General features: G+C 48.0%; 1 protein-coding gene across 2 annotated transcripts in view; it reads right to left on the reverse strand.

The window, feature by feature from the left end:
- The window catches only part of TANGO2 (transport and golgi organization 2 homolog), a 1,266,594-nt gene that overhangs the window by 673,864 nt on the left and 576,256 nt on the right, over positions 1 to 16,474 (reverse strand). Inside the window, exon 3 of one of the 2 annotated variants that reach the window (XM_069620037.1) lies at positions 8,840 to 8,961. The exons of the other annotated variant lie outside the window; for it this stretch is intronic. Coding sequence (XP_069476138.1) covers positions 8,840 to 8,895 — 56 coding nt within the window. The 5' untranslated portion in view covers positions 8,896 to 8,961. The remainder of the gene's footprint in view (positions 1 to 8,839; positions 8,962 to 16,474) is intronic. 2 annotated transcript variants of the gene reach the window in all.

Here is a 16,474-nt window from a genome sequence, read left to right on the forward strand (position 1 = left end):
TGTGCCCCTCTGGTGTTGCAATCAGACAACCAGAGCAGCTAATCAGAGGAAAGAAGGATACCAGATGTGATCCGTGTGTTGCACTAGGAGACTGCTTCCAGAGGATCAGTGTCGTAGAAGCCGATGTCGGGAAGGCAAGACGGGATGCATAGGACAGGAACACACAGTGAACCTACAAGCGAAGTGCGAGGTTTAATGTGCATATGCAGGACAACCACTCTTTTGGGAACCCAGACAGTAGTTTGCAATGGTATACAGTTAGACGAGATGCATAATTGAAAGTACTAGTCAATACAAGTCTAGGCCCCCTCCCCTTATCCAAGGCTAAATCAAATAGACAAGAAAACCCCTTACGGGCTTACCGGAGTAAAGTCTGTGCAGTCTTTGAAAGTTCCAATCAGAGAGGCAAGGTGGGACAGGTCCGGTCTCCAGAGGAAGAAACACAGCCTAACCCGACGGCACAAGGACGCCTAAGTACACTGAGGCAGTCTCTAGTCCGTGTACAAAAGTCAGTGTTCCGAAATATCCCAGAAAACTCCAAAGTATCCAAAGTTCATAAATCCCAAATTCCGCAGAAGAAGACATTGTTCAGAAATGGACAAGATCGAGATCGAAGAGCGGAACAACAAGAGGGCCAGAAGCAAGGCAGTTCCGTTAGCTTTCCATGGTCATAACACAGATGCAGCAGAGGCGTAGCAAGGGGCAATCCAAGGCGAAAATCCAATAAACGGTCCGGGTCAAAGCACAAGAGTTCCAGAAGCAAGGAGAGGAAAAACCAGGGCAAGGAAACAAGGAAAAACACAAGCAACTTTCGTAACGCTACTAATGCAAATCAGAAGCACTGGGCAACAAGTGGGAGGTGCTTAAATACAGGTTATGTGATGACGCTACGTGCTACTCGACGTTGACGATACTAGGAACAGGAAAGGACGGGACGCCAACGTTGCCATGCCAACTTCCAGGCACCTGGCTGCAGCGTTCTTAAAGGGCTATAAGCGTATGGTCATGGACCGATCGTACGCGTGGACATGACACCGGCGAACCATGGGACATGGCCTCATGACTGCTTTGGAGCGGCTGCGGCAGCGACTGAAGGCAGAGAGGCAGGTGCCTGAGCGGCTTTGGCACCTCTATTTCCCTGACCACCATGGGTACTTTTACACTGACCCCTTTCACTGGAGGCTCCTCTCGTTCTACCAAAGGTGGAGTAGTAATAAAAACAACCTAACCTCCACTGCTGTCCCATAGAACGAAAAGGCGGAGGTCGACGCACAGCTGCGCTTAAAGATTTTGCCGCAGCTTTTGAGGTCTGCAACCTCTCAAGGTTCTCGTCAGCCTTGCTGCCAAACAAATGTGCACCATCAAAGGGCATGATCAAAAGACGAGCTTGCACATCCGGGGCAAAACCGACCTTCCGCAACCACGTAAATCTGCATATAACGGTGCTTGCAGCCATGGACGGCTAACACTGTCGGCCGTGTCCAAACCCGACTGAAGGGATTCACACATGGCATCCTTGCCATCTTGCACGAGAGCAAGGAACCCATCCCTCTTTCCCTTCGGGAATATGCTCAGCCGCAAGAGAAACACAGTTCCACAGAGTGTGTGAAAATCTTGCCAAGGCACAAGTGGAGTTGGCTGATTTTAGCGCCATAATCCCCGCAGAAAACACCTTGCGTGCCCAACCGCGAAGCATTTTTCGTCCCCATCAGGGACCTGAAACACCTAACTCTCGGGAGTGGGGTGAGATGTAAGGTAGCTGGGGTTGCTACTGGAAGGGCCGTATTTTTTTAGTTAACGATTTGTTAACTGCCGGAAGAGATTCCAGTGACTGCCAAGCAGCGGCCACCCTTTACTGTAATGTCAGATGAAAAGGTATCACCAGGTCAGAGGGCTGATCTTGATCTAAAATGTCCGTTAGATCATCTTTCACAAAAGCTTTAGGAGCACTGGACCAGCCACTTCCGGAGAAGTTTCCAAACCACTGGCATCATGAAGAGTTTGCCTCAACTCTTTCAATTGACTGTCTCCAGAAAAGACAGGAGCCACATCAGGCTCAACAGGGTCCATATCAAAGTCTGACCTTTGCTCATCCTCATATATGTCATCCAGAGGGAGGTAAAAGCCCCGTCTCGGGACAGAAGAGAGTCTGGAGTCCACCACAGGCCTAACAGACTAAGAAATAGCCTTCCTTGGAGGATCCACAGCAGCAGGGATCTCCAACGGTAAATTTTGGCCAAAAAGCCCCGAAGGTGTCGAGAGCATTGAAGGCTTCTGCGTCGAGAGCACTGATGGTTTTGATGTTGACAACGGCGCTGACGGCACCGAGGGCTGGAACAAAGGCAAAGCTTCGATGTCAGTATCTGACGGACACGGCACTGACGGGGTCGACACTGACCTTGAGCCCTTACCAGGGTTCTGCGGTCTCGCTGGAGACGAGGAACGGGACCTCGAAGGTTCCCGATGAGTCACGTCGAGGACCCGAGCCCGAAAGCGTGCAAGCCATGGTACGAGACCATTCCTTGCCGGCTTCATCAGAAGATGCGGACGGAACTGTGCCCTGCGATTGTAAAATCGCTAAAATCTGCTCTTTAAAGGCAGCCCATTCCTCCGGAGTTGAGGACTTAGTTGGCCAAGCCACTTTCCTCGCAGCTCCATCCTCCGAGGAAGACGGGGAAGGTGACCGGTGACGACACTTCCTAGAATGCCGAGGCAGGAAGCACTCCGGGATCGAGATCCCCGGGACTCCTCCCGATATGGAGAGTCACCCCTCGAATCGTCAGTGGACATCCCCTTGGACTTAGACTTATGGGACCTACTGGGTTTAGAACCCCTACCTACCTGAAGCTTCCCCTTCCGCTCCCGCAAGGCCTTAGCAGTCAGCGACTAGCATTTGGAACAGTCAGTGTCGTGACTCTCGCCCAAGCACCACAAACAAATGCGATGCGGGTCGGTAATCGAAATTTTTGACTTGCAGTCCCGGCAAGTCTTGAAGCCAGATTGCGGAGTCGGTGGGGTTGAAGAAGACATATTCACGAGGAATACACCAGGCACGCCGAGTCTCCGAAGCAAATACGTTTGCGGAAAAAATGGAACTGAGGCTACGGGCGCATGCGTCCTACTTATAACATCCGGTGACGTTGCCCTCGACGGAGGCCTTCAAGGGACATCAACCCGATGCTAAGGATGCCCTGCCGAAAAAGTTTCCGAAGTACACAGCTGTGGACATTACATGTCAAAGATGTGGAATACGTTGGAGGCTACAATCCATTCGATAGTCAAGTACTTGAACCGCAACCGGCTGCACGGCTGACTGTTGTCACGCCGCAGTCATCAGAGCCGTCCGGGACGCCCCCGACAAGCGCTTCAGATTTGCCAACCAGCACAGAGACATCCATCCAGCCTCACTTGCCAAACTGCATGCTGCCTGATACCTGAAGCTGTCTCCCGCCTCGAACTCTGTCTTAGGAGCTGCAAAGCGCACTGGAACCACCATGACGCTGTCGAGCATCAAGAACTTCTTAAGCACCATGTCCATTGTGGTTCTGCCCCCTGGTCCTTCTCCAAAGGCCCCTTGAGATAGTTACGACCTTTGCCCCTTGGTGCTTAAACCAAATAACTGTGAACAGTAAGACTGACTACTTTACCAGCTGCCCTCCTGTTAGTATCCAGGGTGCTTCCCTTTCCTTTGTGAAACTGTCTGTCCTCTGTGGCCCTTTATGGTATGGTTTGTAATTTGTAGTGTGCTAGAATACAACTGTCTGTTGTAATAATAAGAAAGTAGATATTTTTAATACAACCTTGACTGGACAGTCCCTTTTATCATTGGGTAATAACTGTATTTTCGCTGTGTTGCAATTAACCACCGATCCACAACCTTGCGGAGATAAGCCTGCCGTTCCATGCATGTTACCAAAATTGGACAAGGAGGTTTATAATTGACTTGCATTCCAATATGTTCGGATCCCTTCTGGTGTACTAGAGGTGTGGGGCTGATAGATGGTTTAGTAACCAATATTCATTCCTGGACAACTGGTGCCCCGGAAGTTGATTTGTCACACCAACACTTATGAAGAATGTTAATACAAACTGGGACAGTGTCACGATTCGTTCGCTTTGCTTTCATGCTGCTAGTGGCAGGCATAGTTTCTGGACTTACCTTCAGAACCCTACTGCACACTGCTGTGGTGATTTGAGAGCCCTAAAGCCACATTTTCCATTTCACTTCCCTCCCAGATCCATTTTGAGTTTTTGGCAGCCAGTATACTTCTTTATTCAAAAGACTATGCTGCCAGAATTCCAAGCCCACTGCTTCATCTCCACTCTAGCAGAACAAGGTTAGATGGGGGATAAGGAACACCTGTGACTGGCAGATGCTAGCAACATCACACCTGAGGCATGTGATCATTAGCCAGCTTTAAATGCCTCAGTTTGCTTCAGTCCATCGCTGGTCGTTAATGCAGTGTTCCTGTTTGTGGCCTGTCACTTGTTCCTGGGTCTTTATTCTTAGTTTCTAGTTCCTTGATCGCTGGATTTCGAATTTAGTGTGCTTATTAGTATGTTCTGCTTTTCTGCATTCCCTTTCTGGCTTCTACTGTTTTACAAATCAAAGGGGGGTCTGGGAGCCTCTCTACCAGCACGAACACAGCCCATTGACCTGTTCTTGGGTGTATGGCCCCTGGGAGAGTCTCAGCCAAGTCTTTAGCTCACTGTCCCTTTCACAGAGGAGAAATATCCCTGCATATCAGTCTTTGTCCTGCCCAGGGGCAGTCCAGCACCGAATTACTAGGCAATTCTCCTCTCAACAAGAGTATCAACAGCAACCACAGACACATGTTTCAGCCTTGTTGGGCATCATCAGTGAGGTGTAGTGACCTTGATCTGTTCTGCAGTTAAACTTGATCCTTTAGATAACCCTCTTTGAGAGAGTTCCTATTTTTGTACTGTTTTCCTTCCCTTCCCTGTTTCATTTGGTTTTCCCTGCTCCTGTTCTTTGACTTTCTCTTGGAGTCTGTCCCTGGTTTTCCCTTGCACTTCTATCTTTGCCCCCTATTGATTGGTAGGCGTTTGTTGGTTTGTTTGTTTTATTTATAGTGCGCACCAGACCCTGGGGCATCAGGGCGCAAGACATAAGAATACGTTCAGCTTAGTTACATAGGTACATGGGATACATCATGGATAAGGACATTGTAATTTACATGGGAGACTAAATACAAAGTAATGGTAAAGTACTATATACAAGTAATAAAAGGTAAAGTACAGAGTAAGTGTCCAATGTGAACTAAAACACAGTGAGTGAATCAGAAAACAAAAGAATGTACAGTGAGCAAGCGTGTTAGTAGTCAAGTGGTTAGCAGCATATAAGGCTAGCATCTACGTAGTAGAGGCGGCCGTGGTAAGCCACGGCAATATATGCTATAGCATGGCAGTTACTTGTCATTTTCTTTCAGGTGTGCTACGTGTGGTGTCCAGCTCCTGTGTGAATTCCTATTCTTGCCTCTATGCCTCTAAGCACTATTCCTACTTGCCCCCTTTCAGGAGTTGTGGGTTAGATTATCCACCCTTTGCTATTATAGCCTTTTGGGGGTCCCGTTTGACCGGCGGTGTTGGTGGGCTTCGCTGACATTCCAGGTGGCTTTAAGTTACTTTATAGATCACCATAAAGGGTGTCAGTTCACAGACCCTGTCATTGCTTGCCCTATATGTGAGCTTAGCACTGACGGTACCTATAACAGATATTGTGGGTGAGGAGCTGGTGGATTTTCCTTGTAATCGTAAGGAGCTTCTAAGTGCTTTCCTCACCCCTTTTCATGTATTTGTATTCGTATCCTGTTCTACTTGTAAACCCATTAGTGTGCATTTATCTTGGTTGCCGAGTGGATGTTGTGTGATCTTGTGCACATTTCCCTTGCCATATTCACTGCCCTTTCTACTGGCAATTAAGAGTATATGTATTTAGTTCAAATCTCCTCCTTGCACTTGATTCACTGTTTAAATCAATGTATTTGATTATTGCTGGGGTAGTGTGTTAATAGGTTCCAGGTCATTTTTTTCACTTCACTCTATTTTCCTGAACTCCCTGAAAATTAACAAAACTGACTGTATGTTTGATGATTTTATCGTTATATTTACTAGATGCCCTCCCCCACCCCCTGTTGAAGCCGACAGCATTTTATTTTTGCATGATCTGTGGACATACATGAGCCATAGAAAGAGAAAATCCCCAGCCATGATATGAGAGGACTATGCATCCACAGCCATGTTTATGGTGGTGAGGCAGTGTGGAACCTGAGTGGCCGCTATGCACATGAGTGCCCAATGTTAAGTCAGGCTCTTTCCAGGGGGCCCAGTTCATGTCTCAGCATCGTCATAGAAGGATGTCCCCGCTGCCCGGGAACCGGAATGAGAGTTTTGTGGACCCTAGGTGCCCGCCCAGGCTATTATATGTGCAATGGAAACTGCCCTATGGAGGCGATGCCACATCATGTGGCTAGGTGGAACACAACTCTACAGGTTTTGAATGGTGCTGTAAACGTCAGGCCGTCCAAGATGGAGGATGAACCATTAGGAAGTCGATTGGCAATGTAACTGACTAAATGCATCATACTGATCTTTCTGTATAATTTCATTTATTTATTTTAATTTATTTATAAAGCACCGAAAGGGCCCAAAACGCATGGGGCCGTTATCTGACAAGCGGGTACACGCACAAAGGACGAAAGACAAGCAGAATAGCAGAAGGAGGAGGCGTGCTACGGCAATAAGCTCGAATAACCAACAAGGAGGCGGTATCAAGTAAAGAGAAAGTGATTCAATCTCTCTGAGATCAGGGGGCAAGGCATTCCACGCCCTCGGGGCTGCCGCATAGAATGCACTCCTACCCACAGAGGTCCATTTAGTCCTGGGCACAGTGGGCAAATTAGTATCAATAGATCGGAGTTACCTATGGATAGGCCTTCTCGCCAGGGTCCTGCCACGTACTCGGGGTTGGTGCCTGCGAGGCACTTATGAGTGATTATAAGTAGGTAATGAGAGATTCTGGCTTCCATCGGCAGCCAGTGGAGATTTCTTCTGGCTTGGGAGACATGCTCTCTTCTCTTTAGCCCTGCCACTGCTCTTACCACGCTATTCTGAATCACCTGCAGTTCCGAAAAATCCCCCTTATTAATACCTACCCGAAGGCTGCTACAGTAGTCCAATTTAGTTCCAACAATAGTCCTGGCCACGGTAGTACAATTTGTTTTAGAGAGAAACAGCCGAATCTGGGTCAGAAGTTTGGTGTAATGTGCTGACGTGGAGACACGGCTATTAACCTGGGCATGCGTGCTCATGGTTTGGTCCAGATAGACACCTGGCACCTCGGCACGAGTGTGGCCTCAGCCCTTAAGTGTGCTGGTAATGCTATTACCGCTGCATTTAAGGACCGGCCTAATCATGAGTTGGCCAGAACGTTTGGAGTTTTACCTTCAGCTTTTTGCTGGCGGTAAAATACTCCACTGTCCACCTGTTTTTCAGGGGCTATTAGCGTGGCGCAAATTGTGCTCCCAACCCCATTGGGTCTATTTAATGTGAACTTATTGCGGCACCGTTACTTGTGATCCAGCGCCAATACCGCCAGACCGAGTAGCAGTAACACTATTTGCATTGGCGGTATCCCGGCGGTACTACCGCTGGGATACCACCAAGGCTCTGATAGAGCCCTTAGTGTCTTCACTTTTACCTGAGTGGTAATCGCACATCCAGCAATCAAGAAATGGTGATGCTCTTGGCTGAGGTTGCATAGTTTGGGCCAGGTACGCGCAATCATAAGCTCCGTTTTATCATCATTACGAGCCAGCCCGTTATTCACCATCCATGACTTAACCAAAGAGTATACCTGATCGCTATTCTTCAGGTCCTCTTGATACAGGCCGGACAAGGGATTACGCACCGAGTATCGCCAGCGTAGTTTGTGAACTTAAGTCCCTTGTCCTCCAGTTGGAAAAGTGGAAGGGTGAAGATATTACATAACGATAGTGAGGGGCAGGCTCCTTGCGGGACCCCACGCAGAACTTTAACTGGGGCTGCATCTGCGGTACCACTACAGACCCTTGCTGACCGATTCTCCAAGAAGGATTTCACCCCAGGCTCATTGTGTAAAACCCTATAGGAATCCAGAGGCTTCTCTGCTCGGGGGATACTATGCCAGTTTCTCTGACGATTTCTGCACCACTGTCGGGATAGAAACCTTGTCTCTATCTCTGCTGCCTATTGCCCAATGGGAGAATGTGCTGATGTGCTGCAGGATTTCTTTACCCCACAACTACTCCCTTTCTTTACACTCTTTTCCCTCCTTGTTTTCCCTAACTTTATTTACCAACCATATATATATATACACATGCATTGTCGGTTTGAAATTTCGTGAAAATGGGTTTCTCCATTTAATTCTGTTTGTCTAACTGCAGGCTGTGTGACATACATATTACATGGTGTGCTGCTTTGCTGCTAATTTGCTACTACCTTTATACAAAATATCTCAGAAATCATGAATTTATGTCTCTTGTTGCTATTTCCCTATGAACTTACTTCAACACTGCCCGTGCTAGGGAAACGGGAGTCTGATTGGCAAGTGGCTTTTTTGGGGATAGAGTTAGCAGGGATCTGATTCAATCTAATAGGACATGAGCTCATTCTCAGTCCTACTTCATCAGCAGCAATAGAATCTCCCACAATCGCTCGACACACACCCACGGAAGGCGGCATTTCAGATGGACCTGCGTTTTTGGCGATACAGGTTATTGCAGAAAAATATGCAAGCAATTCTCTGATGTTACAGAAAGTCAATTTTCATCAAAATTACCTGTAGGCATTTTTGGAAACCGGTCGAGGGTCAAACTTGAAGAAGATAATGCACATGGAGAAGGCTGCTGGTGGAAGATGTCTTTCTTGGAATCGGGGCGATGCAGGTTACGCCGCAAGCTCCTGTACATGGGGAAAGAGCAGAAAGAAAGGAATAATCAGAAGGAACCGACGAAAAGGCCAAAAGTATGGGATTTTCCGACACGAGCCGCCGTTTAAAGCTCCCACCGTCCCCATTAACGCCGCTCAATATTAAAACCAACAGGACACCCAAGGCACATTTGTCCTAATGATCCGCATTTGTCTGCATTGGATCCGTGTGCTCTCACCGCTTCAAGCGTGGTTTCAATGTGAACTTAATATGGTGGCATCAGAAGAGCAGCAGTGACAGGTGAATACTAAGCAAGCCTCGGAAACGAGAGCGCTCAATGGAAATCTATCATCTTCTGAGACTGCCAGGAGAAAGGGACTGAGGACAGCCCCACTCCAAAGGGTGTCCAATGATCCTTCCTTGCCTTCAATATGACTATCACCCAACTGGGTAACCGGGTAACCGATGGACCCGCGGCCGGGGGACAACGAAACACAAAGTGTGAGGACAGAACGAAGACAGGGAGACAAAAAATTGGCATTGAGAAATTTGTATCTCTGGATTATGGGAAAGTTCCTTGTGACCCTAAGGCAACGGTTGCCATGGAAATATACACCGGACATTACAAATGTGATAGAGATCTAAGATACCCTGCATATGCATGTCAACCACTTGACTGCGCAAGATGTGGGTGTCCACTTCTCCATTTCCAAAAGAATGGGGAGGAAGTGGATGGCACATCCTAGCCCGGCTGGCTACTTAGGCGGGCAGCACTGCCGCAGCAATTGCTGCCACCGGAAAATGTTTAATCACATTTCTAATTGAGTTATATTTTGTTCAACCAGCGCTCAAAATGTGCACTCGCCACAAGCTATTGCCAAGTGATAATTGACCCTTGGTGAGTGAAAAATGGTGTGCTCTGCGTATGTGGAGATTTGAGGTGGTGAGGGACTTTTTTGCGGCTTGCTAGTAGCTTGCAACTTGAAATCTGTATAGTACCCTTTGTTAAATTATGAAATTTTATGTAATATGATTAACAAGTCACATTCTAGGCTTTTTGAAATGTAGGCGATCATAAAACTGAGATGATACCAATTCATCAACTTTGGTTCTGCTGGGCACATTTTTAATATCTGGATCTGAAAATGTTTTCCTCATATTTAACACGGAGACTATGGAGTCTTGTAGCATGTAATCAAAGGCTCGGGAGGATAGCTCAGGGGCAAAGCGCTTGTCTTGGAAGCAAGACGATGCGGCGCAACACAGGTTCAATCCACAGGTCAGCACTTAGAAACCTCTGGGTATTAAGCGCGTTATCAATAACCAATTATATAATTATAATGTGCACATTTATGATAGGAAAAAGGGAGCATAGAGAAAGCTTAAATTACCCTCAAACTCAAAAAAGTTAATCCGAGGTTTCCTTCGATGGGTATACTTGCAAGGACATTGGGCCTCAATCAGAGTTCGGCGGTATCCCTGCCAGTGCTAGGACTCGGAATAATTTACCGAGTCCGGCGGCTGGGAAGTGAGGCGCCAGTATATTTGTAAATCCCTATTCCCATAGAGTGAGGACTAATGGTGACGGTGCTTCCAAGATGGACTGCCCACCGTGGCTACTGTGCCCGTCAGGGTCAGACCTGTCGGGTATGGCGGCTCCGGCAGGCAGACCTGTAGTATGCCGGTCCGGAAGCAACGATGCTGGTAAGCTTACCGGCACTGTTGTTTCCGGACTAGCATTGTAATGAACCCTATTGTCTCTGAATGCCTGAGTTTCATGAAGACAAAGAGAAAGGGAGACAAATCAAACCCAAAGTCTGAACCTCTTTCAATTTCAGCATCAATTACGCTTATTTCAGAAGAAGAGCATTGGCCCAAATCCTGGGTGTGCGTGTGCTCTATTTTAACACTAGGCCAAACACATGTTTCGCACCACGGATGCTTTTTCAAGGCAGAAAAACATTTATAAAAACAAGAGTTAAAATACAGCCATAGGGAAATAGGAAGAGTGCAGTGAAAATGTAATGTGTAGAAAATTGGGAGACAAGTAAAGAGTTTTGAAGGTTTACCTGCATGGAGTGCACACCTAAAGTGCATGCAGGGAACATCAATGTTAGCCCTTATATGCTGTTCAGTGCCCTGCAAGCAATTTTATTCACAAGTTGGAACTAAAGCAAGGCAAACTCACTTTTACTCTTTCCTTTTCCTCACCGTCTTGTGAAAAAGTAAACACCGCCTGCAAATGACACTTACTAATGCATTCTTATGGAATCCGCCTGGTCTTTAGCAAGTGAAGAGCTGCCGTGGTTTCTGTAGGAATCCATACATGTTATGCATGGGGTAAAACGCACTGAAGGAGGTCTGCACAGCGGGGACCTTGTCTCCGCTCCGTACCCCACCTCCACCTGGTCACTGCAGAAGAATGGGGTATAGGAGGAAATGGAGGTTTAAAGGCAAGATGCCTCGCCTTTACGTCTCCATTTCCCGCCCAGGTACTCATATCATTACGCAGCATTGCCTTCATGGCGCCTGCGCACCACCACCCTTCACACTGTAAGGCAGAGAGGCCTCCATGTTTCAGTGTGCGGGGCACCTGAACATTCATTCATTCATTCATTCATTCATTCATTCATTCATTCATTCATTCATTCCATCATTTGTATAGCACCTTTCACTGTAGTGCGCTTAGAAAATTGGGAGGTGCCATTATGCGTGGGTGCATTTCCGCCATTAACGTTATGAGGGTGGCCAAGACCCTGCTAGTCACCCATGTCTGAATGGCATGTGGATGGGTGGAAGGAGGTGCTCTAGGAGCTATGCAGGAGGGTGGGTGTAAGAGTATAGATAGTTATGCGAGTAGCTCCAGTTCGAATTCCTGTAATGAAAGGTAGTTCTTATGGCAGGGGTGTTGTGCAACTGTGTTTGAGTTGTATGTGAGGGCACATGTGTCTGGGGATGAGGCCATGCCTTCGGCTACGTTCCAGAGGAGCAGAAGGAAATACATGAGTTACCTATACATTCGACATTGTCGATCCCCTGGATACCATCAAGTTTCAAATAGTGGTGCTTAATCTCACATGCAATTCTAGTGCAATAAATACCCACCCTCTGTGTAGGTCTTAGAATGAAACATTGGCCATTCCCTGGTCCTTCAAGTGTGATACATTTCCGTCCTTAAGTGTCTGATTGCAGTAGCAATGCCCACCCTCTTATGCATTAGAGTTACATACAGTACCGGACTCCAATGATGATTCAAATCCAACTAATGGGCCTCATTCAGATCCTGCCAGTCCGGAAACTAGGGTGCCGGTAAGCTTACCGGCACCGTTGTTTCTGGACCGGCATATTACAGGTCTGCCTGCTGGAGCTGCTGTGCCCGACAGGTCTGATCCTGTCGGGCACAGCGGCCCCGGTAGGCAGACCCGTCACGGAAGCACCAGCACCATTAACAGTGCTTCTATGTCCCTATTCCAATAGAGTCCTATGAGACTCTATGGGAATGGGGAACAACATATTACCGGCGCCTGACTTTCCGGGTCACTGGGGTTGTAATCCCTTGGTGGCACCGGGATATCAGGCGAAAGTAAATATATACAGGTCCAGCGGCAACCCGCCGGTAACACTGGCACGGATACCACCAGACCCGTAATGAGCCCCAATGTTTCTCCTCCAAATTGATCCAATTGCTTGATATAAAAGGTGCGTTTAAGTGCAATACGTTGTCCACCTTCAGAACCTGTTTGAGCGCAATACCCGGGTCACACTCAGAATTCTTATAAAGTGAAAGTTACAGGATGTCCTCCTGACTCCACCGGATGCCGAGCTTGGCTCCATTGATGGGGGGGGCGGTGGATCAGGTGTGGTGTGAAGGGGCTGGGCTCAGAAGATAAATGAGAGATGAGATAAGGTAAATGAATGGCAGGGAGGGGGTGAGTCTGGGAAGGAGGGTCTGACTGCTGGTTGGTGCTGGTATGTTTGGGGGACGTGCAGGGGTTCATAATGCGGGAGGGAACAGCCAGGTTTTGAGGGCCTTACTGAAAGTCATGGAAGACGCATGATCTGGAGATGGTATTGATGTGGCGAGAAAGGGTCAGGTGCGAACTGGAAGTGCGTCCAAGGCTTTTGACTGAGCGTGATGCAATGGGTGGGGCTCTTAAGGAAGGCGGTCAATGGGTGGGTTGGGCAAGGAGAGCTGTTTTGCCGCAGATTAGGATTTCGGTTCTTCCAGGGTTGAGAAGGAGGTGGTTGTTTGTCATTCGGCAGGCTACGTCTGAGAGGCAAGATGCAAGGTCTGGGTGCGGTGAAGACGGGGATCTGGGGATCTTGAAGATTATCTGAGTGTCATTGCCGTAGTTGTAGCAGGTGAGGTTGTTGGAGTGGATAAGCGCGGGAAGGGGTGAAAGGTAGAGGTTGAAGAGGAGAGAGAGAGAGATAGGGAGGCTCCCTGAGGGACTCTGTGGGGGGTTGGGAAGTGGCAAAAGAGAAGGGAGGGAGAAAAATGATTTGGAGCAGTCAGAGAGAAGGCCGCAGGATTCTACGAAGAGGGCGAGCTGTGAATAGTTTGTGCAATCTAGTAGTTTAGCTATGAAGCGACTATTAGAGATGGGGTGGTTATTGGAGGGGAAGTGGGGGCAAGTGAGGGCTTTTTTAGTAGAGGTTGGACATGAGAGGTTTTCTATGCTTCTAGAAAGATCCCAGATGTCAGTGAGTTGTTGATTATGGATGTGGCGAGGCTGCCTGCGCAGGTGGAGAGAATGTTTTTGAGGAGGGTCGGGGGCATGGGTCTCCAGGGGATCCTGAGGGGCGGCTATTAGAGTGAAGCCTTAAGAACTCAGGGTGGGAGAAGAGGGTACGTGTCGGGCGGGGATGGGAAGTGGTAGTGATCGAGGGGTGGGGGAGGTGATAGTTTAGAGTTGATGGTGAGGTTCCTTTCAATGGCTTTGTTGTAGTAGTGGTCAGACAGGGTGCTTGGGAGGCAGAGCAGGGGAGGGTTTAACAGAAAGGGTTCTTGAATTCAGTAATAATCTTCCGGAGTTTTTTGCAGGTGTTGGTGGAGTTGCGGGAACTGTAGAAGGAATGTTTCCTGAGTTGTAATCTGTAGGTGCTGGTTGGTCTAGCAAGAGTGGCTTTGTTTTGGGTGGGGGAAGGGTTGGTCCACTAAAGGCTTTCCAAGCGATGTTTGAGGGTTTTGAGGGATATGAGGGAAGGGCTGAACCACCTGGGAGAAGGACCTGTGCATTATGAAGGGGTGGGGTTATGGGGGCTATGGCATCAGAGGGCCATTGGTCGAAAGGGGCTGTGGAAGGGGTTCCTCCTTGTAGAGGGTGAGAGGGAAGGGAGGAGAGGAGGAACGCGTATAAATCCAGTGAGATAGTTACCTTGGTCCAGAGCAGGATCCTGGAGGAGTCGGTGGGGGTCAGGAGGGAGGGCGTCAGAGCTGAGAAAAAGATAGCAGAGTGATCAATCCAGATAAGTGGGCAGGTGAGGGGGGATGAGATGAGATCAGAAGAGGGAGGATCATCTCGGGTGGATAGCTCAGGGTCAACATGCTCGCCTTGGAAGCAAGACGACATGGAGCAACACACGTTGGAACCCCGGTTCCACGCTTAGAAACCTCTAGGTATTAAGCACATTATAAATAACCTATCATATCATATCATAACACTACATCGACGGTGTGCACAGCAATGTCTGTGTGGCCTGAAATAGGTTGAGTCATATTGAGGGCTTCCAAGTTCCCAGTGAGATGGTGGGTGATGGGATTGGAAGGGGTGTTGAACCAGATGTTCAGATCACCTAGAAGGGTAAACATGAGATGGGAGACCATCATGGCCGCTATGAAGTCACTCAGAGCCCACAAAGGTCCTGTTATAGCCAGGGGCGTTGCTAAGGAGGGGGTTAAGGGGGCTATAGCCCCTGATCTTTTGGTTGTAACCCCGGATAGAATCTCAGGAGCTACAGCCAAAAGACTAGCTAGCCCCCAGTCCCAACAGTTCCGACATCAGCTTAGCCCCGGGTCTTTTCCAGACCTAGCAACTCCCCTGGTTATAGCCCAGGGGTCTGTAAAGGAGTAGGAAGCTGAGGGAGAATGTGGGAGACAGTTGGAATATGACTAGCTGGGATGTGCAGTCATCACTGCAGGGTTGTTCCCCGATGTGTAGGTGACCTTTGTGGAGGATGGCTATTCCCCCTGCTCTGCCGGCTCTGTTGTGCGTGATCAGGGAGTAGCCGGGGGGGGGAAGGCCTCATGTGCAGCAGGGAGCAAGTCATCAGAGAACCAGATTTCGGTGATGAAGAAGGTGTCTGGGTTTTCGCCAGAGATAAGGTCAAAAATCATTTGCAGCCTGATAATGACAGCCAAAAAGCCATAGGCATGGCTAGAGTGACAGAATGGGCTGCACCATACTGTGTAGCTAATGGTGCACAGGCCTGCTTCTATTAGTGGTTGCTGCACTGCTGACTGTGCACCGACCACCTTTGCACACTTCTCAGTGCACAGAAAGCAGTTTTGAAAACAGGCCAGTGTGGTGCATGGCCCTATAGCACATTACTGGAGTAAAGTAATACATAACATTCTTCAGAATGGCAACCAGCCTATGACTGTGACGTCATTGAACAAATTAGGTTGATCTCACCCATGCGTGCCAAGCCAACATGGCCGATGTCGACTGGGAGATGCTCATTCAGCCCTCGATTTTTCTTTGCATTCTGGGACTTGCAGATTTCTGTTTCCAATTATGAATCCAGGACTACAAACCCCAGGATTGGATGGGCATCTCACAAAGCACCTATTGAGCTAACTGTAGAACAACTGCATCACTCATACCTGTGAATGTATTCTGTGCTATTAATGAAGGCGCGGCTCCCAGCCCTTATCTGGCTGCAAGTCCTCGGACAAGCAACTATATAACCGCGGATCTGTGATCACATAAATGCCACTGATTATATACTATTGCATCAGCGAGATATACAATAATAATACCAAGATTCTGTTTTTATATAGCACTTCATGTAATATTACTTATCCTTCTAAATGTTGAAATAATTAAGCTTTATAGACCGGGCTCGAGGGCCGTATTGGGTGTTAAGGACCCTCAAAATCGAAGTAAAAGCTGAAGCGCAAGAAAGGCGTTTAACAAGGTTTATGGGATCATGATGCCAGGTAAGGCCAAAGGGTAGACTCTATAAAACGATTATATTCCACACCGCTCTTGAAAGTATAAACTATACACAAGTTATTAGTTCCACAGCCAATTCACTGAGACCAACTATGCAGATTTAGAAGATGGCTACGGCTAAGTGCTGTACTGCACTGCCAGTAGCATTAGAATGCAGTGTTCTCAACAATCTGTAGGCAATACAAACCATTCTAAGTTCTATACTGTAGTGTTGAGCATCCATTACAGCCTGAGTGAAGCAAGGGCTTTTAACGAGGGACCCGGGACGTTTACACCCTGGGTTACCAAAGCGGTAACCTGGGGTGCTAAAAAATAAATAAAAAGGATTTCATTAATTGAACCCAATGGACCCAACGGGGATTTACCG

This window comes from Ambystoma mexicanum, chromosome 10, assembly GCF_040938575.1.
Source record: "Ambystoma mexicanum isolate Mex_15411 chromosome 10, UKY_AmexF1_1, whole genome shotgun sequence".
NCBI classification, from domain to species: Eukaryota; Metazoa; Chordata; class Amphibia; order Caudata; family Ambystomatidae; genus Ambystoma; species Ambystoma mexicanum.